The sequence below is a fragment of the Anser brachyrhynchus genome (assembly GCF_964034855.1).
Source record: "Anser brachyrhynchus genome assembly, chromosome: 20".
In the NCBI taxonomy this organism is placed as follows: domain Eukaryota; kingdom Metazoa; phylum Chordata; class Aves; order Anseriformes; family Anatidae; genus Anser; species Anser brachyrhynchus.
Window position 1 is genome coordinate 3757216 of NC_137713.1, and position 22298 is coordinate 3779513.

Sequence of the window (22298 nt, forward strand, 5' to 3'; positions counted from 1 at the left end):
GCACAAGGCTTTATTTGAAGGTAATTGAATTTATAGAGAGCAAGAGACAGCAAACAGATCAACTCGTGTTCAATAGCATTTCCAGTGGGAAGGACACAGGACCAACACTGCATCGATCGCTCTATTATTCTGAGAGGGTCTGGGAAAAAAGACAACACAAACCACGAAACCGACTGAATTTTACGTTATGTGTCACCGAGGGACACCCACCAAAACCAAGCCCACAGTACAAACTCTTAGTAAGGCAACACATCAGCCGCAGAGAGCTCATGCTCTAAATGAAGAAAACAAACAAAGGACAGGAGTGAAAATGGAAATGTGGAAAGGAAGAGAAGATGTGGCTACAGACCAGAATCCACATTTCTGGTTCCCAAGTCAACGTTTGCTCCCCAGGACCATGTTATACAACGTGCACACCTTCACAAAAGGCTGGAAGGAAGACGGTCCCAGGAAAACCAAACCATACTGATACTCACATATTTCCAACCCAGTGTGGTTTTGCAGTTTTCACAGTAAATGTCTGCAACAGCATGTAATCCTGTTAATAACACCCGCTCCTCTGCGGGGCCACAGCCCACGTTAACTCTGGAAGAAAGGAGAGAAGCTCTCTATTAGTGCATCTTGCCACTGCACGTCACTACAACGAAGCTGATGGCAACGTTATTGCAGTATTTGAGAACGTAAGCAGGAAATTGAGAATACCGAGTCCCGCAGCTGTTCCCGAAACAAAGACCTCTTGCAGCTCCAGAACAGAATGAAAAGGTAAAATGGGGTTTTTGTTCAACTGAAAAATCTACAAAGTTTTGAAAGGAAGATTAATAACACAGTAGTAAATTGCACTAATGATGCATTTGAGAAAGATTTTCATTTTCAAATTGCTAAAATTGTACTTTTATTTTCCCAAATGGAACTGAAATCAGCACTTCTGAAAGACGTCCCAGCCGTGATCTTACGCGAACTATTTTCAGTTACTGGGAAAATTATAGTTAGTTTTTATGCTAGCTCTAAAATTCACATTTAGATGTTACATAGTCTCTGCATTTATAAAACCTGGACTCTTCAGCTCAACTACGTTCTCTGAGAAGAGAATGAGTCATGTTAGCTCTCTCTCTCAATCTGATGATGAAAAAAAAATCTCTTCCTAGCTGCTTATCTGAAACTTGAACGTAATATCAAACATGAATCAGTGCTGTTTCTTGCCTCCTTCTCCAACCATTTCCAGCAAGCTCCCAGGTCTTAGAGATTTCCTAAAAAAAAAAGGTTTTCTGTATGTCTTCATGAGGGTTTTCTTAAATCTACCCCAAGAGACGCAGAGGTGACACCACGGAGCGGTACTCACACTGAATTGAAGAGGTACGCTCGTCCTTGGCTTCCTTGGAAGGACTGAAAGGCAAGAAAACACAATTCAGCCGGTTGGTTGACAGGAATAAGGTTAAAGCAGGAACTTCTCAAGAGCTGCATTAATGGCCTCAGACGGTCAGGGCCTGAAACCCACGTCAGTGTGGGCTTCGGGATGGGAACCCCGAGAGCCAAACGAGAGCCGGCTAGCAGAGGTCTTGTCCTACGCGTGGCTGCAGCATTTACAGCGCCGTGCAAGCCCAACGGGCTTTTCAAGTTAAAAAGTCACGCCTTTTTCCCTCTTACATTCCAGCGATGCCTACGTTCCCTCCTTCAGTTCCGTTTACGAATTTCACAGCCCTGCCTCATCCTTACCCAGCGCGGCCTCGCTGCCAAATATCAATTTCGCCCTCTTCTAAACAACAGCGCGCTCACGTTTTCAGTTTGAAACGCTGCCGTGGTGCTTGATGGCACGCGAGTTCCCCTTAGGAAGACTGCGGGTGCACGCTGAACCCAGCTGCGAGATCAGGTCCTCTCGGCGCAAGGCGCCGGGCACACGCACTCAGCCTCTGCTCTCCTGATGTCGGGGCACATCCTCCCTGCCCCTTGTTTCATCGGGGTGCTCCCGAGAGCCAACGGCCCCCCTGTGGCACCTCTAACGTCGCCCTGCGATGGTGCCAGGCGTGCAGGAGCTGCCTCACACGCAGCAGACACCACCGGCGTTTTTAACGCACTCTGACGAGCACACGCTGAGTTAAACCGCTGTGTTAAACACAGGTTACCTCAGGAGGTCACAGAGTGGTTTAGCACGGAAGGGACCTTAAAGACCACCCAATTCCAACCCCCTGCCATGGCAGGGGCAGTTAAACGGCCAACCTGGGGCAGGGCAGCACAGCGCAGCACCCTCCCGCGGGTCACAGAGCGCGCTCTGCACCAGGCCCCGTCCCTCCCCTGCCTCCAGCCCCGGGGACCCGGCCTCGCACGGAGCGCAGCAAAGCCGCCTCTTGGAAGCAGCCAGCTTCTGCTGCGGTGTTCACCTGGTGCCGAGGGACCCTAGTAAGTGGTGAAGGCCCCCTGGGAGATCCCCCGACCAAGAGCAGGGCAGCAAAAGGCTCTGAGTGTTGAGCAGAGGCGTCCCTGGGGGCAAAGAGGGCCGTGGGGCACGGGCAGAACCCCCTCCGGTGGGGAAAGCGCCGTGTGTGAGGGCTGGACGGCCCCAGTGGCTCTGCAGCTCTGAAGGCAGGAGAACGCTCTCCATCCCGGAGGAATTGCTCCTCTTCAGCTGCATCCCAAGCCCAGGACCAGGGGCCAGGAGACGCAGGCAGGACGCGGAGGCTGCCTGAGGCCCTCGGAGCTCTTCCACGCCGACCACAGCAGCACCCCGAGGAACACCTACCTCTTCACCGGGGAAGGAATTCAACAGGACACACGTCTCGAGCGCGTCTGTGTGATTGCATGCATTAAAGAAGCTCCCTTTAACCCTCCTGCAGCGCCCCGATGCTGTGCTGCCGCCGCTGGGGCTGGCACGGCCGCACGCCCGCTAGCTCCATCCAGCCTGGCAGCTACGAGCAGCGTGCCGGGGGGGAAACAGCACAGAGCTGAGCCCCCGCGGGGCAGGAGGAAGAGGCCAGGCCGGTGCCACGCAGTGCCCTGCCCTGGTACAGAGCAAACGGAGCAGCAGCAGGGGCACCGGCAGTGCCCGCTGCAGGAGGGGATGTGGGGGGGTACGGGGGGAGGCACCGGGGGTCCCCCAGGAGCACGCGTGCCACCAGAGCAGAACGAAAGCAGACGAAGCCTGCTCGCCATCCAGGCCTCCCCAGTAAATACTTTTCCATAAACACCAAAGAGACTGCGTCTGCCAGTAACAACAACCATGGGAGCAAAGCTTTTATTGGTACAGAAATAGGATTTTCCATTACTGCTGCACAAAGGCCTGTCTTCAATAAACAACAAAACCAAACCCAGCAGCTTTGTGTCTGGGGCTCCCCGGACGCTCCCAGGGGACAGCAGCATCCTCTCACAGCTGCCCTTCCTTCCAGCTCGAGCCAGGGCTTTTGGGCACCTAAGGGCGGTCACCACACACACACAAAAAAATCACGTTAATTATCTCCTGCCCCAGCAGGGCTTCTCAACACGCCACCGCTCAGCTTTCAGTGCTGCTGCCTGTCTCAGTACCCACCCTGCGGCCAGCTGAGGATTTGGCAAATCACAAAGAAAGAAGTGAGGGAGGTCTGGCAGTATCTCTCAACTTCACTAACGCATTTGCTGTCCGCAGGACCAAGCCGACAGTACCTCTGTAACCACAGCACAGCCGGGCTGTACCTCGATGTTTTAACCTCAGCATTTCCTGGAGACGTCCCTTCTCTGCCGTGATTCCAGAAAAAATGGCACATGCTGCAACGGGCACTTAGAAACCAGGAGAAACGGATCCGTTTTTACACGAGCAGATGTTCTTTTATGTTGTTTTTTTTGTTTTCGTTTCAAAGATGCATGCAGAAAGATTTCCACAGCACCCCTGTGTCCCCTGAGCAGCGACAGCCAGCAGACCTGCGTTCTGTGCTGCGTGCTTTCTCTGGGCAGGTTTTTTTTGATGCACAAAGGTGCACACGTGCATTCAAATACCGACTTCAGACTCTAAAGCAAACAGCTCCTGGCATCACTTTCCAGCTGAAAGAAACGGAAAGGATTTTTTTGTTGTTTCCCACTGAAAGCCCAAGCGCATATTTCTCTCTGCGCTGCTAGCGCTGAATGCCTGGCTGGAAACACATCTGTACGTGCCAGCAACAAGACTCCCTCCCCATCCTCCCTGAGCCCTCTAGAAACAATGCAAGCTCTTGAGATGTGCCACACGCAGCAGCTTACTCCTCCCGGGTGCTGGCGTCCAAAGCCCTTTTCTGCTCCTCCGCCAGGAGCTGCAGGGCTGGAGGAGCGCGGCTCTGAGCCCCCAGGTGGGAACCCCGAGCCCAGAGCCAGCCATTTGGCTGCGGATCCCCCCCCTGCCACGTCTCCTTACGGCAGAAGCTCCACGTTACGATACCTCTGGTAGCTGCTGTGGATGAACAAGTTCCTACCACCCGCTTTATAGACACTCACAGCCCCCCTCAACTGTGCTGACTGCAAACGAGATCTGCGAAAGCACGGGTTTTAAAAACAAGTACTTTTTTTTGCGTGTGCGTGGAGGGAGATGGCGTGTTTTGTTGCATGATTTTGTTATCGCGGATCCAGCCTAAAGGACAAAGGGATCACACGAGCTGCTCATTAATCACAAATCGCTCACAATAGGCGCTCCTTAACCTGGACCTGCTGGCAGAGCAGCAGGGGGCAGCCCGGCAGCTCCAGCAGGACCCAGGCTGCAGGGCAGGGGTGCGCCAGGCCTGCCATGGCTGGGAGCATGAGGAGGAGCCCTCCCGCAAAGCGCTGGCTCCTTTGTGGCTGACGCAGCCTGCTCGCTGGAGATGGGCTCGTCCTGCAGGATTCGAGCTGAACCCACAGAAATCCAACACCCGTGACCTTGGGAAGGGTCATTTCGGCTCGGCACACGTGTTCCGGGCTGACCTCAGCGCCCGGTGCTGAACGCACCGCTCTGTTTGCCCTGGCCGTGCTTCCTGGGCAGGCTGCACGGCTCCTTCCCAGCCTCTTCGGGGAGGGGAGCAGCCCTCCCAGCACCAGCACACCTCAGAGCCTTGTGTTTCTGCTCCTGGTGGCTGCTGGAGACGCAGAGGGGGGTTTGAGTCTTCAGCCGGGGAGAGGCGTGGATCCCACACACTGTCCCCGTTCCCCCAGTACCTGCGGCTCCCCATTCAGCGCGCAGCCCACTCAGCAGTTCCACCCAGCGAGCAGATGACGGGATTAATATCCCAAGTCTTTGTGATGGCATTCGACAATAGGCTGAACACAAAAAGAGCTGGCTGGAATCATCTGGAAAAGCAGGAAGCCGCTGCCAGGACGAAATGGCTCCGTACCGATGCTTCTCTGCAGAACGCCGCTGCTTACCTACATCCAGCTGGCAGCCTCTTCCCAGGGCAATAAAACAAAAATGAAACGGCAGTCTGGGAGACAAATTCATGCAAGGATCCCTCCAGAGCTCTGTTACCGCTTCCCTCCCACCTCGGTGTGCGACTTGGTCCTGCTGATTTAGACCTTGAACTTCTCGGCACGACATTTCTGTTCTCGTAAAACACAGTTTGAACACGGGGAGGAGACCTTTAGGTACACCCAAAGCACAACGGCACGTCAACCGGAACGCACGCGAGTCTGCTGTGAAGACGTGCTCCAAACCACAGGCTCTGTGAGCACAAGGAAACAAGGGTGGAAAACTCGGCAAAGCTCCGACACCAAGGAAACTGCGGTCTTTAAACCTGGCGATTCCTGTTTACGTTGTCAGGATTTAAAAAAAAAAAACAAAACCAACACAACTGTGTCTTAAACCAGGCTGGGTGCTGCAGAACACGGCGCAGGCGCCGGCTGCTGCAGCGCTCGGCCGCAGAGCGGGCACGAGGCGACGTCGTGCCCCGAACCACCGACAGACGACCTTCCTCGCACGCCTCCCACTCTCTCCGGCACTTAATCCCAGTTCCTGTCAGCTGCTATCCCAGCTGAAGGCTGGGCCTGAATGGTACCTTTCAAGCCCTATTACTGATGGCAGAAATGACTCTGATTAAAACAAACATCTTGCAGCGTGTTTATAGCAACCACACACCTAGCAGCAACACACCCTACAGTAGTTCCCAGGGGAGCTCGAGCTCAATTTGTTGGTCCCTGTTCCCACACGGGCTCCAGAGGCCTCCTCAGGGGTCGGTAATTCCTGCTGTCCTCAGGGAAGGGGCACTCAGTGATCAGATTTAAGTCAGACTGTCTTGCTCTGATTATGCCGGCTACAACCCGCGTCAAGGGAACCGCTTCCATTGTTCCACCCCGTGCCCAGACGTGCCCTTCCCCTGCTCTAGCTGCGTTTCAGAGCTTTAATTGAGCTCTAACGTGGGTCCTTAATGCTATTTAAAGCCCAACGTCGATATGGAATTAGCAGACCCAACTCATCTCTGAAGTAATTCAATTAATTCAGCATGGCCTTATTCACCGTCAGTCTGCGCTGCTGCGTGATGGAAGAGGGAGGAACTGCGAGGTCGCCGTGTTGTATCCTAGGAGCAGCTACATCCTAGCAGCTTCGTGCTGTTTGTCCTGGGTTACGCAGTCTGGGAGAAGGAAGCTGCTGCACAGCCTGGGCAGAGGGAAGACGTCACCGCAATCTCTCTCATGCTGACGGGAGATGTCCTTACAACCGCTCCCCTCCTCCCGGCAGCAGCAGGTGCTCGCCGAAGCCCCTGCTCCCTCCACACCCAGTGCGCGTGGCAGGGGCTTTGCTCCGCAGCGCGGCCGTGTTTTTGCAGGAGCCTCTGGTCCAAGCAGGAGCGGCGGGGAGAGGCTGCAGACAGACGGTGCTCGAGGTTTGGGCGAGCGAGCGCCCGCACGACCAGCAGCGGGACACGCCGGCGGTGCTGCCTCCGCCTCCGAAATCCATCAGTCTGCTGCTGCTAGGGAAAGGCTGCGCGATGACACCGCCAGGAAAAAGGGCGGCGTGCTGGAGCCGCTTACCAGAGACTGAAGAACCTCGTGCTTGTTACGCCCTGCTTTTGTGACAGCTTTCTGAAATTCCTGCACTGTGCAGAGAGCCTCGACCTGCTGGCAGCGCAGGAACCGCTCCACGCTGCCGAGCCGATCGCATCCAGCGCAGACGTGGTCCTGAGCAGCGCACACACACCACCCGCTTCCTCCAGCGGCCAGGAGTAACGCTGCACGAAGAAGACAACCAGAAGAAGAGGCGACCAAGCCATCACCACCGGCTGAAGCCTCGGTCAGACCTCCTCCGGGTCCTCCACCCGTGCTACGCTAGCCTCCTCATCCTCAGAATGCTCTGCACAGCTTCGCATCCAGGCAAATTTAAGCAGCAAACCTTGTTGGTTTTTTCTTGGTGTGATTCTCTCATCTTTCCATGTTTCTAGGAGATGGAGCTAAGAAAAGCCAGCACTGCTCACAAGACTCCCAGCAGCGCCAAGAACTGCAGGAGAACGCTTGGAGCGCGCCCTGCAGTGCTACGGCCACCGCACCAGCGCCGCTCAGGAAGATGGAAACCCCCCAGCACCGTGCAGGTGCCCGCTGCCACGAAACGTCACCGTGCTGCTTGTGGGAAGAGCTCTCCAATGCACGTCGGCGCGCCACGAAGGTGACAGCAGCGTTCCAGCGGGGCTGCGTCGCTCCCAGGCAGATAGGCTGTGCAAAGCGATTTAAGTGGGTCAGGATTCGGGAGCACATTCCCAGTTATTAATTCATGTGTCAGTCCGACTGTCCATTATTATCAGGGGGGAGAGCAAGAGGTTTCTTTCAAAGGGAAATTTCACATTGCGGTTGCAGAGGAAAGGAGAGATCCCTTCTGAGGCTTTGCAGTAACAAAAACCAGGATTTAGGGAAAGACAAATGGCCAGACTTTAGTTTTTTCCTCAAGTACGACACCTATTTAAGCCATCAGTCTGCTAAGCTAAAGCCTGAACAAAGTTTTGTAAGGAATTTCAAGATTCAGAAAGTATCTGCAAACTCCTCTGTCCCCTCCTGCCTCCAACACACCTGGCAGGCTCCCCTGCAGCCCCTGACTCAGCTCAGACACAAGCTGCTACGACCCAGAGGTATCGTGAGCCCTCTCTGTGCCTCCTGTAACAAGCCCTGGGCTCCTGGATTCTGCTTTTATTTATTTTTAAATGTGTTTCCAGCCCACAGACTTCAAAGTGCAACTTCAAAATGTGAATGCTAAAGGCACAAACAACAGAAGGCAAATAAAAAGTACACTGAATTTATTACTTCTATAAAACTTAACATTTTGTGTGTTCTCATGCAATTTTTGATGGCCTCTGATTGCTGCTGCTGCACTTCAAAACTTGACTTCAGGATGAAAAGCAATGGAAATACTTTCTGCTTCCTTTCCCACAGTATTTGCTTTTATATTTAGGGGAGCACACAGAACCAGAGCAGCTTCAGGAGAGAGATGTCCCTCTCCTCTGCAACCCGAGCAGGGGTTATAGATGTGGGAAAAGAAGCGCACACAGCCCCCTGAGAGCGGGGAGCAACTGCTCCTTCTCTGCTCTTGAGCTCCCCTCTGCAAAGGGAAATCTCTGGCACTTAAGTCACCAGTGAGAGCCATCGAACACAACCCTTCACGTTTTGGTACATAGGAAGTGCAGCGTGGAGAGCAGAACTTCATTATTCCCCGGGGAAAAAACTACAGAAGATGAAAACGAACCCCAGCTTTCTCCTTCTGGATACAGGGAGATGAAAAAGGGTTTTATTCTGACGCATCTACAATTGCTTTAGCAGGATCTGTGCCTTCCCCACCCCCTTCTAAGTGCTGCCGTCCTGCTGCAGGTTGACGCCGGCTCCATCATCCAAGGATCGAGTCATTTGGAGAAGGAGGGGCAGGCAGGAAGCGATGCCCGTTTTTTCCCCACATTAATTATTGCTACTACGTGGGTATTAGAGCTGAACACACGACAGGACCGGGAGGGAAGATGGAAACTGCTAATGCAACAGTTACTTAATTAGGAGCGTAACAGCGACTGCCCCGTATCAGCGGATCCCTGCCCTCCGTTAACGCGGCCGCTAAGCTCCGCTGGCCCCAGCGCTGACGACGAGCGCGGGCTTTTCAGCGAAAGCCACGTCCACAGGAGGACACGCGGGGCAGCAGCTCCTCGCTCGCCCAGGACAGATCTGCTGCCGTGCAGATAAGCACCAGACGCCCACCTTCCCGCTGGGAAGGCTCACCCCGAGTTACCTTTCCACCGGTCTGCCCCCCGCGCTCACGTGCGGTTCGGTCCCAGCTCAGACCTGCCGGTCCTTCCTGGACCCCTCAGCTGTGACCTGCGTGGGCCTGCTAAAACTTCCTCCTCTTCCACCTGCGAGGGCCCACAACCGAAAACACCCAAGGAAGCCAGGAGGGCTCAGACCTGATCGACTCCATGCTCCAGTCGTTCAGGATTTGCAGCAGATGCAGCAAAAGCCCTGATGATTCACTGTCCTTCGGCCCTGGCAGCTCCCTGGGTAACAAATGGGAACAATGTTTTATTTATGCTCAGGTCATCAATTTTAAGGGAGAGGAAGAGGGAGAGTTATTTCCATAAAGTGATGGATTCGAAAATCCGTTTTTATCCTGACAGGGAATTCTAAAGCGTTTTGAATTATTACCTTTTTCCCTTTTTTTTTCTTGGAACAGAATGAAATATTTTAGAAATCGCACAGCAATTAATTGCTGCATAAACACAATTATGCAAGGAGGTACAAATTTCCTTGGGCTCTTTCTGCTAAACAACCACATCCTGACTAAACAAGGGGCCTGATCCTGGCTGCCCTCAGATCCCACGAAGGCCAGCAGGAACTGAGCGAGCACGGTACCTCGCAGGATAAGCCCCAGAGGAGGCAATTACGCAGGACAGAAAGATCGCATTTAGGCAGCCGCACTACGGAACAGGTACTACACGTACTCATTACGCAGCTCAGATTTCATATTCCGACTTTTTCCAGCAAAGGGCACTTTGGTTTATTCTTTTGTCTTTCAAATAAAGGCTTCCCAGAGCTGCTGAGCCCCACTGCCCTGCTCCAGCTCAGCCCAGCAGCCCCCAACCTGTCCACGACGGCCTCCTGGGGAGGAACTCGGGTGCCAGGGCTCGTCTCTGCCCTGTCGGTGCCAGTCTCCTGGTCAAGACACTGAAGGAAACAGCTCACATTTAACAACTCTGACGACACATTGTTCTACTGAGAACTAGAGTTTAATTTTAAGCTTCACGGAAATCAAGAACTACAAGGTACCGTACTAAAAGTTCATCACGGCAGCAAAATTGGGAAGCTAAAAAGAAAAAAAAAACACAACAAAACGACTTGAACCCTAGCGATACTTGCAACTAAGAACCAAGCTCCAAATAACATCTAAAAGATGATTCATTATGGAACAAGAGCTGAAAAACAGGATGCAAAAGCCACTGGACAGCTGCTAGAGATGTGCGTTAAATTGATAAAGCCAGTGCCTGAGGAGCTAATAGCAAAATAAATGAGCAGGAGCTTAGTGTGCGGTGCTGAGCCAGTAAGACTAATGCAATTATGAAATGCATACGCTGTGAAGATATTACTGCTGTATACTGCTGAGGCTGGAACAATGAGACCAGCCCTGTTTCCATTCCTAAAAGGATGTCGAAATGCTAGAAATGTCGAAAAGAACCACAAGAATGACACAGAACTGGAAAAAATAACATCTTACCGTGACAGACAAAACTGAATCCGTTTAGCTTATCAGAAAAGTGATCAAGAGTGACCTTGGTTACTGTATACCACTAACTTCTCCAGCAAGAAATAGTAGGGACCACAGATCTATTAGCAAAAAAAAAAAAAAAAAAGAGGCCAGAGGCCACCAACTGGAAGCACAAGCCAGACAAATCTAAACCTGGTGTCTCCAATTCTGGTAGTAAGGATGACTAACCACTGGAAAAAGTGACCAAGGGGAGCAGTGAATTTTCCTTCCTGAAGCCTTCAAATCAAGACTAAATGCTTTTTCTGCAAGACGTGCTGCAATCCTGACGAAATTCACTGGCCCATGCTCTAGAAGAGGTCAGACGTGATAGCTCCTCCTGGACTTAGGGGTTCATTAGTGTGAAGCTGGGAGCTTAAATTCACATTTGGGAAGAGACAAGACCTACTTTCAAAGCAAGAAGAAACCCAACAAAATGAAAAACAGTAAGACCTTCAGCCCTGAGAAAGGAATACTCACCTTACCCCCCAGTTCAGTTTTTCCCCTATGACAGAAACGTAGGATTTTCACTCGACTTGTCTTGGCCACTTACCAAATACCTCTTTTTCCATTAAAGGAGTTTCGAAACAGCCACATCCCAATTTTAGGTTAGTCCTTTGGCTTGTGTGCATGCCCCCCTTCCCTCCCCAGCAAGTAACTTCATGTCTTCAAGGTGAACTGACGTAAAACGTGGGCTTGGCGGCGCCGCTGAATGGTTCTTGAGAAGCAAGGTAGTAGGAACATGCACTGACTTCTTCAAATACTCAGGAGGGGGAAAGAAAAAAGAAAAGCCCAACAACTGCTGCTTACCACAGCGCCTGCCACACACCATCTACGTAAGGTGTGCGGTAATGCTCTCAGGTAGCAGAATTCATCCCCAACTTATCTGAAAGCTGGCACCAAAGTTTCAAATCCTTCTAAGATCCTCCAGTTGGAAGATGGAGCAAAGCTTGCTGCTTTCAGCATGCCGTAAGGATCACCAGGAGGCTGCTGTACCGAGGAGCTCAGGCTCCAGCACCCTGCTGACCGGGGATGCAAAAGGTGCAGGAATCCCAATGGCTAGGAGCGAGGTTTGCTTAGAAGCCTTGCAATTCCCATCTCAAAAGACACAAAAGAGCTTGTGAGTGATCCCTCGCTAACAATCCAGCCCCAGTCAAGAAAGTCAGGCACGCACAAGTTCTCTTTCTTTCCTAAATTCTCGGGGCTGGAGGAACTGCAGCCTTTTGTGTCAAAGGATTTCACATTCGCGTTCAGTAAGGGTCCTGAGCAGACATCAAAGGAAAACATGAAACTTCTTAGGCAAGCCTTAGGCTAACTTCAGAGGATATATCGCTGCATAATGTTTAGCACTTGGATCACAGTAATTCATGGAAAAAGAAACTGCAGGACGCCCACAAGACATTCCCTACATACTTCCATAATCAGGGACATTTCTGCTGGATTACTGTTCACATGGCAAAAAAAAAAAAAGCCAGCAACCACGACACCAACGTGGCCGCATCTGGCCTGCATCTTTCTGCTCGTTCCCATCCTTCCCCACTGGACGCGAGGTACATACGAATTCATACGTCCTAAGACTGACAAAGAGTGTGAAAAGCACAGAGCAGGTAGAGACCAGCATCGCGTCTCCTTTGAGAAAGAGAGGAACTGCTGTTTACACTGCTGAATGTCTGTTTTGCTAGTTGTTCCCCCAGGCCCCGCACTACAAAGCGACGCAGCAGGCACACTTCTCAAGAGAAGCCCCCCCACCTCCTTTCCAGGGAGGTTTGGCCACCACTGGTTGCGGTACGTGTGTTTTTCTTGAAGGTTCTAAGAACCATGGGATGCTGCACCTGGGAAAGAGAAACGTAACAAGTATCTCTCATTTATTTTCTGGCAACGGGAAGGCGTTGAAATATACTTTTTAACTACAGTTGCCTGGCACGATACTTTTGTTTTCAGGGTACAGCCAAAGGGGATTAGGACACCCTGTGCTAATTACCAAAGGCAGACAGGACCTGCTCCAAGGCTGCATCTCCCAGGCAGACGGGACAAAGCAGCAGCAGTTCAGCTGTACAGGTGGGGAAAGGAGGAACAAAGCGCAGGCATCTGTTACAGCGCCGGGTTGAGCTCCAAGAGTCTCAGTCCACTTAGGCGTTGGAAAAAGCAATGAAACAAGAGCATGTACTAAATTTGGCACGCATTTAAGTGATACTTTGCTACGAGGGAACAAGAACCTCCACTCCCGCTAGCCCAGACACCGAAGGACCATATAAATGAAAAGTAGTTACTCACCCCACCCATCTATCTGATCACCTTCTGTTTCCTAAGTCAGCCAGACCTTTCTTGGCCAGACGACGCAACCCACAATTTGGATCTCATTACAAATCAGACACACTAAACCACTCTCTCCCTTCGGCTGCAGGAGATAAAAGGCCAAGGAAGCAGGCAACATTTTGGTAACCGGCTTCGTGTAACAGCCTCAGCTTTTCTTAAAAGCCTCAGCATCGATTATTTTCTTTAAATAGCGATGGCTTATTGAGAACCCTTCTACCCATTTTAATGCACGAGGTTTTCCTAAAGAAGAGAAGAAAGCAAGAACAGTCCTGCCAAGGCGTATTTGTCAAAGAGCTTCTGATACCCAGTCATGGCAAAACACCGAAGTCAGAGTGAGTTAACGCCGGTGCTGAAGGACTAAGAGGGGAAATGCAGAGAAGAGGAAATAAAGTATAGGCTGACACGGAACAATGCTGGGATTCAGCTCCAGAGAGAGCATCAGCCAACGGCGTGAGCCAGTGCTGCAATGTGCGTGTGTCCAGAGGAGCTAAAAGCTCGTGGCACGCCAAGCAGCGCAGCTCTCATGTGGTCTCTGTGCAACTTGGGGCAAAATGAATATAGGAATTAATTTCTTCAAGCCAAAACACCAACACCCTGCTGTTACATAAAAGCCTGTTTTCTGGGGAGCGTTTCCAAAGATGGTGTCATTTGGGCTGTTTTGAATCAAGTGACATAGTCAGGTTCAAGATGGGATGCACTGCAGACTGAGAAGCGCTCTGGTTTGAAATAATCTTCCCCGTTCCCTTCTCAGTCCTCACGGTGCCTGTTCCTTCCTTCAGTCTGTTACATTTCCATATGGAAAACAAGCACGGCAATTCCACCGCCCGGTTCTCAGATGCTAATAGAAGCCTGTGATGAAAGAGCTGCAGAAGGCCTCGGGGAGATGTTTAAATCCTAACTCAAACAGATAAAAAGATGACTATTTCAGTTTGCCTGGGAAAGTTTCTGCACACATTGGAAACCCCTTGAGGCAGGGACTGCCCTTCTGTTCTCAGTTTAATAGCCTGTTGTACAAATTGTGATTGCACAATTATTCTTATAAAGTTTTCAATTATACAAAGAATGTATTTTATTAAGGTTTATAACTGTGAGAAATAAAACCTAAAACCCCAAACCCTTCGGACTCAAACTGTGTGACCCACTAATGCTCAGCCGGCAAAGCGGTCCCAGCACCATCAAAAATTTACGCCGCAGCCCACAATAAACCCTTCGAAGGAGCAACACGAGCACCCCAGCACGCTGTAGTTCATACTTCCATAATTCAACACACACAGCTTTATTCCGTGCCTTTGGATCTTCCCTCCTGCGTTCGTATTTTAGCAGTCAGCATTCCTGGGCAGTTACTGCACGCCTCGATGGCCAGGAACTCCGATTCCGAGCAGCACGGCGCGCTGGCACTGCCCGGCTGGAAGCTACTTACCTGCGAAGCTGCGTGGCACAAAGGACCAGAGGTTGCACAAAAGGACCGGAGGGGGCACAGACGTGGAACAAGGAGGGGAAAAAAAAGTGTCAAAGGTGCAACCAGCGGGCACACACTGCCACGTGTTTTCTCTGCCTTGGGACCAGCCATGGTTAAAAGAGCAGAGCACGAATTCTGATCTACAATGAACACGAAGTAAAGCACATCTCCTTCTTTAGCCAGTAAGGCACCTCCTGGGTCCCCCCAACACAAAATCCAGCTTGCAACACCTCTCCCAGGGGAGAGCCAGGGCGGTGACTACCCCATTGTACAGGTAACGGACCTGAGCACAGGAACAGGCACCTAAAGGCACACAGCCGGTCCGAGAGGCCGAATGGGTTCTGTGCCCAGACCTGGGGCACAGACCGGTACGCTCTGCTGTGGACATTTACATTTCAAAACCTCCTTCTGCTGAGGAAACATACAACCTCCTCCCCTTTAAAAGCTGGAGGCTTTAGAGCCCTCAAGGCCAGCTCTGCCGAGAGCAGCAGCCGCTGCACCAGAGCGAGGAGCCCCCAAGAGGCGCAGAATGACTCAGAAGCAATAGCCTAAGAGGAAGCCTGTCTACAGAGAAGCTGCAAAACCCCAAACTGTGGCAGTCTGCAATCAGCACTGTTCATAGCAGAACGCTTAAATTCAATTGTTTGGCATTGAGACACCATCACAGAGGTGTGGATCAACCCAGCCAGGCAACAACCACGAGAAAAGGGAAGGAGAGCCTCCAGCAGCAGAAGGCAGGCCAGAGCACCAACAGGAAGAATCCAGAAGGACCTTCACAGCTGCACAGCCGAAGCCCTTGGCGCAAGGTGACACACGCTCATCTCTTCTGTGCACCAGGAAGGGGGAAGCACTGCGCCCTAACAGGCAGGGCACCTCTGTCCCGTGTCGTCCTGGCCTCTCTCTCGAGGCTGCTCCAGAAGCTGAACTCATTCACGGTGCGCACACGCACAGAGCTCACGGCGCAATTTCCTCTCATCTCAGCTAATAAATCTTACGGTGTGCCTGCTTTTTCTGAACACGGGTTTTACGAGCTGAATAAACTTTACGGAGGCTTGATTGCCAAGGCAGCCCAAACCTGGAAACTTGATGCCTGACCACAGCCAGGCACAGCAGGCTCAGAGAGCAGCAGCTTCTGCACTTCAGAAAGAGCTTCTTGAACTGACCTGCTCCCTCTGCAAAGACCCCTACGTACTGCCTCTGAAAGCTTTTCGTTTAGCTTAGCCTCAGACCCTTCCCATTGTGATCACGGGGACAGGACAGCATCCTCCCAACCTTGCCGGCTCAGAGCACAGCCCACCTGCTCACTGCACGGTTCCTTGCTGGAAGCTGACAAAATGATGTAGGTTTGAGCAACAACTCAACAGTCTTTGTAAAGCTGTCTTACATTTCAGTGGAGGCACCAGCAAAGAATGCCTCCAAGTAAGGGTTTTAAGGCAGCCTCTTGTACAGGTTCATAGTTTAGCAGAGAGAGCGTTTCCAGACACTTCTCCAGTGCACAGTCACACAACAGCGCCCTGGCTGTGCTGACCAGCAAGCACCCGAAGAGCCCTGGAAGGTAACTCGCAGTCCCGGCCATCAGTCCGGGCGCATTTACAGCCGGCAACGAGAGGGAGGCGCCAGCATCACGGCAAGAGACAGACCACCCGTGAGGAAACCTGTCCCCTGCAGCTATTTTGGAGATGACTTGTAACAAAAGCAGCAGCTCACCCTTAGATCCTCTAGGCTACGAGCCCGTTTTCCAAGCGAAAACCGCAGCAGCAGCAGCAGCGAGGGCCGGGCACCGGCACAGCGACTGACCCGCAGCGCGAGCGCACCGGTGCGCAGGGTGAGGTCAGGCACGTACCTTGGAAATGAGTTCATCGTGGTTAGCCAGGTGAGCCCTGCAGTGAATGCAGCTGTAGGTCCTGTGGCACGAAGGCAGATACGCCTGGAAAGTCTTGGACCTTGTCATCTTCACCATTGGAGCCACCGAGCGCTGCGTGAACTCCGGGGTGGCCCAGGAGGCGCTGCCGCAGGACGGGTCGCACGGGAAACACCGGAAGACACAGGTAAAGGCCGTGGTTTGGCAGGTGGCGGGTGTGGGGCAGGCTCCACACGCTGGGGACAGCTTCAGAGGAAGAGATTCAGCCGGAGGGGACGGAGGAGCCGGCACAAACCTGCGTTCGGAACAGAGCAGAGACAGAGCGCTCAGCGCGGCCGCCTCCCGGCCGGCGGGGCGACCAAGTGCTCGAGGGGAAGCGGAGGGGACACGGGCAGCCAGGGGACACGGACACGGACACAGCCTGCAGATCAGACCGAGGAGGACGGAGCTGGACCCACAGCTCAGCTGCTGACGGGCCGGCTGCCCTCATCCCCCTGCTCCCATCTTCCTGCCGCTCAAACCCCCATCACCCCCGTTCATCCTCCCAGCACGTAGTGGGTTTGAAAAGGACTACAGAGGCACAAAGACACTACAAAAGGTCATTTTCACCACGCCTGGCCTCCCAGACCCCTCTGGGGAGCAGCACACGTCCAGAGCCAGCCCTGCAGCAGCCCTTGGAGGAGCTGGGCTCCGTCAGCTGGAGGCAGCCAGGACCGGAGCCTGGGGGAAAGCCGGGAGCCCCGTTCTCTCCGCACCACCCCAGTTTCCACATGGGAAACATTGGATTACTTCATCACGCTCACCTTTTTTAACCTGCTGCAAGCTCCGAGGGCAGCACCTGCTCTACAAACCGCACTCCAGTATTTTTTTTTCCCCCATCTGACAGCCAGAAGCAGCCTCCGGGTCCACCCCTGATAGCAGCAGACGGCTAAAAATTCTCTTCAGGTTGGAAAAACTCTTTGCTATCCAGCATTACCTGACAGAGCCTGCTAGGTCGCTCAAGCTTGGCTCTTTTCTGTCAGAAATCAGGTTTCAGATCCCACCTCTGTAAGCCTCACCAGGTACCGGTGTTCCCTCCGAGGATGGAGGCAGCAGCAGGACGAGGGAAGCAGCTCCGCTCCCTCCCAACATACGGCGAGCACGCGCGCTCTAGAAATTAATCACGGGCTCTGGCTGCTCCTCCCAGGAGGATTTCCCTTCCCACAAAAGATGGGATTCTGTTCAGTTCCTGAGTCTGCATTTTGTGTATCAAATGCTGCAACAACAACCCCCAGCCTAAAATAAAAATAAGAAAAACCACCCGCACCTGACCTGCAGCGGAAATTTCTCCAAGTGAGGTACCAGAAAGGTGCAGGAGCTGAAAGCTGGGCTCTAGCTGGTACGAGTAACTTGCCTGAAGCGTACCTGACCATCTTCCAGGTGGGACTAACAGCAGCCCAGGTCACCACGCTGTGAGCCCAGCTCTTCGCGGCTCGCACACTGAGCTGGGCCGCCCCAGGCAAGGCGCCAGCGATGCGCCGAGCTCCGGGGATGCAGCAGGGCACTGCTAGACTTGGATTTGTCTGAGCAAACACGTCTCTCTGGCTTGCTAAAGGGAAAACCGTCAAACAGCGGGATGGAAATCAGGAAACCTACCGGGGAACCGAAGGCAGGAGCTAGGAGAGCCGTGCTAGGAGGCAGTCCTGCGCAGCTGCAGCACGCAGAGCTTCTTTTCTGCCCAGCATCGGCCAGAAGTACCTCACCGAGACAGAGCAGCCCAAGACGGACTGAAAGAGCAACACAGATCAGGCTGAGAGTCCCTTACTGTCCGCTGGAAAGCCCCACGCGGGAGCACTGTCAGACACGTGCAAATAAAAGCGCAACAAAACCAACTCGTCCCCTCGGCACCAGAGCACCTTGTACAGAGCCCGCGTCTCTAACACCTCTCCCAAGTCTTTTCGTCACTGGCGAATAAGAAGATTGAGGGACTCCAGGTTACCTGCCAAGCCTCCCGCTAGCCGGACATCCCTCGAGAGCCAGCAGCGCCTGCAAGCTTTCCAGCAGAGCTCCTGCAAGCAGCACACGCTGGAGAGCCGTTGCGGGCTCAGCCCGGCCCCATCGGCGCGGTCCAAAGCCCAGCGCAGCCTGGTCCCGCACAGCGCTCGCCAGGAGGCAGAGGCTGCTAAGCCAGCAGGAAACCTGGTTGCTTTGGTTGGGTTTTTTCCCCCTGAAATATTTTTCTTCTCCTCGCCAGAAACATCTCCTAGTCGAATGGGAAAAGGATTCTCACTCATCCTGCAAAGCGCTGATAACGCTTATCTATCGCCATCGTAGCAGTCAGCACTTACATGGCACTTCCCATCCTTAAAGCTCTTTGCAAACACTCCCCGATCAGATTAACCTTCTCCAATTAAAATTACAGGGAGAGCTTCGCGAGGCCCATCCTGGCACAGAAGGGCTCGCTCGGAACTAAACCTGCTCCTCTTCAGGCAAAAGGGCAGCCTCAGAAAGCAGTCCATGGGCAGCCCCAAAGCCAAACAGAGACATAAACGATGCCCAAGCAGAGTTAACATGGGAGCAACACCTACTTGTTGTTTGCTGACCCCTCTGGCCAGGCTTCCTAGGCATCGGTGTCCTGGAACAGCGAGGGAAAGAGGAAATACTGCAACTGCGTTGGCTCAGAGACGCGAAGACGTGCATACACCAGTTATCGGCTGCATACAGCTTTCTGCAGAAGCATTTCACGAGCGTTCATTCATTTGGCCTCACAACACATGCAACATCAGTTCAAACATCTGACCTTTCGGAACAGGACACAAAAATTCAAGTCAGATGGTATCTGAGCACAGATTAAGATGAAGTGCAATTCCTGTTCTCAGCACGGTGCTGAGAAGGCAAACTGATCTCTGCACTCAAGGCAGAGGAGAGTGTAAAGATCTGGGAGCTAAGACCTTGCTGGGAAACCTAAGATGATAGGCAAGAAATTACCTTAAAAAAAAAAAAAAAAAGAAAGAAAGAAAAGAAAAACACCTTCAGGTAAACTCCAGTATGGAACCCTTTATAAATACTTTGTAAATAGAAATACTTTATAACGAGACTGCCTCTGTTCAGTGTCCAGCCAACAGCCCAATTGCTCATGTGCACGTCTACACCAAGAGCTCTGCCCTCACCACAGTGGTGGAGAGGGGAAAACAGCAGGAAGGGCATTCTTCCACCCTGAACAGCCACCAGGCTGGAGGGACCCATATCCACCTCCATTATCCCCTCAAAATACACCAAATAACATCCGTGGCTCTCAGCAACGCAAAAAAAAACACAACCCGGATTTTTTTTCCCGTCCTAGTGGCAAACGCACCTGAGTTATAACACACGTAACAGCTCACAGACGTTCGTTCTGCTGCAGAACCAAGGCACGAGGCTGATTTTAGGCCGTGCCTCTGGCTCTGCGGAGCCAAGTGAGCTCATGTTCCTCAGCCTCGCTGACGGCGGGCAGCTGTGAAGTCATTCCATTAACCTTTTTTTAAAACAATAAATAATAAAAAAAAATGTTTCCATTACTTAATGATTGTGCCTAACAGCCTAGGAGAGATGAGTATCTGCCATCGCCCCAGAATCCAGCGTTTTAAAATTCAAGAGAAGTTTATCTCTAGAATGGTCGCGATCGAGTCAATGGAACAGAAATTTGTGCAGATTAATTAACTTGCAAGAAATCAGACAACTGGTTTAGACAAAAGGAACGGATTCTAGGGAAAAGCTTATCAGCTTCCTCTGCTGCAGCAATCGGTGAGAAAATCAGCTGAACGCACTGCCTGCGCACACTGCTGCCCTGCCTAGTCCTGCCAAGTCTGATACACCTCGAGGAAGAAAAAAACACGACATTTCGCTGTTCAGACAGCTTTTTAGTTCAGTTTTCACCCTTTGCCTGTCCAACAGCCGCTTTCCACATTAAGTTCTTTAGCAATTCATGAAACACCAGAGGAGAAAGGCAAAGCCCGTGCTGAACACCGGCTACGTAAGGCTGCTGTTTGTACAAGCCCACGCACCACGGGAGCAGAGAACGAGAACTCTTACACGTCAAGTCCCGTTCTGCAACCGACCCGTGTGCAAGGCAGCTCAGAGGCAAACGTCCCTGTTCGTTCTGGAAGGACAAACAGCAGGTTTGCTGGGTCTGAGGGTCAGTTTTATGGATTATTTACTTTTTAAGATAAGAGCCTTCAAGTTTGTTAAATGCTTAGCGGCGAACGCCAGGGAGAGCTGCCTGGAGTAGATCAGTAAGAAACCATCGGGAAGCCCAACCTTCCTCCTTCGGTGTGCCTTCTCATTCACGTGGGAAGAACCAGAGATGTAGTTATGCTCGGTGTAATTACACCACAACGGGAATCAAGCTGGGAGAGTTCTTTGTCTCCACAAGGTCACAAACTTTAGCAGCCAGCGTTGCTCCAGGGTCTTAGCACGGTTTAAATAAAACGCTTGTGGTAAGCACGCTGATCGGGGTTTTCTTGACGTGGAAGCTGCCTTAACACTACTTAACGCACTGCAGTGCGAAAGAGGAAGGCTCGTCTCTAAAACTAATCACTAAAAGAGGAGCCTGGGTTTAACGCCCGGTCCTGCTGCTCGTCCTTGGGGAATCAGAGCTGGTGTGACAAGGCCAGACGCTGACCCCTCGGGGACACCTGGCACAGCTGGGAGCCTCGGGGCTGCAGGGGAGATCCTGGCACTTTGGGAGGGTCTCGCCTCGGCACAGGGCTGCAACAGCTTTGGAAAGACAAAGCCTCATCTGAAGGTGGCAGGGTAGGGTATTTGTGAAAGGCCCTGAAAGAAAGGGTGATCGTCGTGAATTTAACCACGGGACACAAGGGAAAGCCAAGAAAGAAGTTTAAGTAGCAGATGGGTGTAAGCAATATACCCCTACTTGTTCAGTACCTGAAATGCACTTGGTAAGAGGTATCGGCATGACCAAGAGAAGTCATTACTGCTACAAGAACCATGAGTGCCCTTCCCTCAGGAAGGGCTCCTTGCCTGTGTTCCTTCAGCTCGTTCTCCAAACCCTGCAAGCCCATGGAGAAAGGAAAACAGAGAAACGATGGACTGCATTCACTTTTACTTTTAACAGATTCATGCACAGAACTGCACTAAAAATACAGTATGGAGCGAGATTCTCACTTAAACCACCTTCGACTGAAAATACACTTCATTCCCTTAACTCCTTTGGGCATCTCCTAGCAAGCTGCTTCGTTTCTGCAGACCTTAGCTCTCCCATCCGCGCCCTGGAGACAGCAGCCGCCAGCTCCAGGAGGCATTCTGTGGTTCTGGGAAAAAAGGATGTGTATGGGTGGCTGCAAAAAGACACCAGAACATAACGCAGACAACAGCCAGGTAACCACTAGAGGGCATCAAAAAGAGAGTCACAAAACAGCAATTAAAGACTATCTGGCCATAGTGAATCAGGGCCAGGCGCGGCGCCAACCACGCTGCACCTGCCGTGCTTCCACATACCACAGGCAGCTTGTCAGGAAAAACATCAGTCATTATTCTGCTGGGTAGCTATCGATACTAGAAGTGTCACTGCCGTTGTGTTAATCAGAGGAACAAACAGCAAAGCTTCAAGGCTCGCTTCAGGTTAATCCCCCCCCCCCAACTCGGTCAGGCTTTGTCGCTGTACACACTAACATTGGTTTTAGTAAGTTACGGATTAACAAAGTAATTTATGAAAAAAAAATTAATTGTTCTTTACGTAGTTGATTTACCTTCTGAAAATTTGGAGATTAAGTAAAATTACACAGATTATTTTTTTTTAAATAGACAACATCCACACCAGTGCATTTTTAGGCTCTCAGGTCCAACTGTGGCACCACAAGCAAGCACAGAGGATGCCTGCAGTCAGAGCAAAAGCTCCCCTGTATTGAGCCACAGCTCACAACCGACGAAATCACAGGAACAGGCTGGGTACGTCACTGAAGACCCTGCAGAGATGCTGCTTTCCTGGCTGTGGGCTGCAGAGACCTGAGGACCACAAGAACTTTCTG

General features: G+C 52.0%; 1 protein-coding gene across 3 annotated transcripts in view; it reads right to left on the reverse strand.

The window, feature by feature from the left end:
- The window catches only part of YPEL2 (yippee like 2), a 33576-nt gene that overhangs the window by 5944 nt on the left and 5334 nt on the right, over positions 1–22298 (reverse strand). For 2 of the 3 annotated variants that reach the window (XM_080563043.1, XM_080563041.1), the window contains exons 2-4: positions 16276–16588; positions 1340–1383; positions 477–585 (exon numbers count right to left, since the gene is read on the reverse strand). In XM_080563043.1, coding sequence (XP_080419169.1) covers positions 477–585; positions 1340–1383; positions 16276–16392 — 270 coding nt within the window. In that variant the 5' untranslated portion in view covers positions 16393–16588. The remainder of the gene's footprint in view (positions 1–476; positions 586–1339; positions 1384–16275; positions 16589–22298) is intronic. The other variant, XM_080563042.1, reaches the window with a different exon arrangement.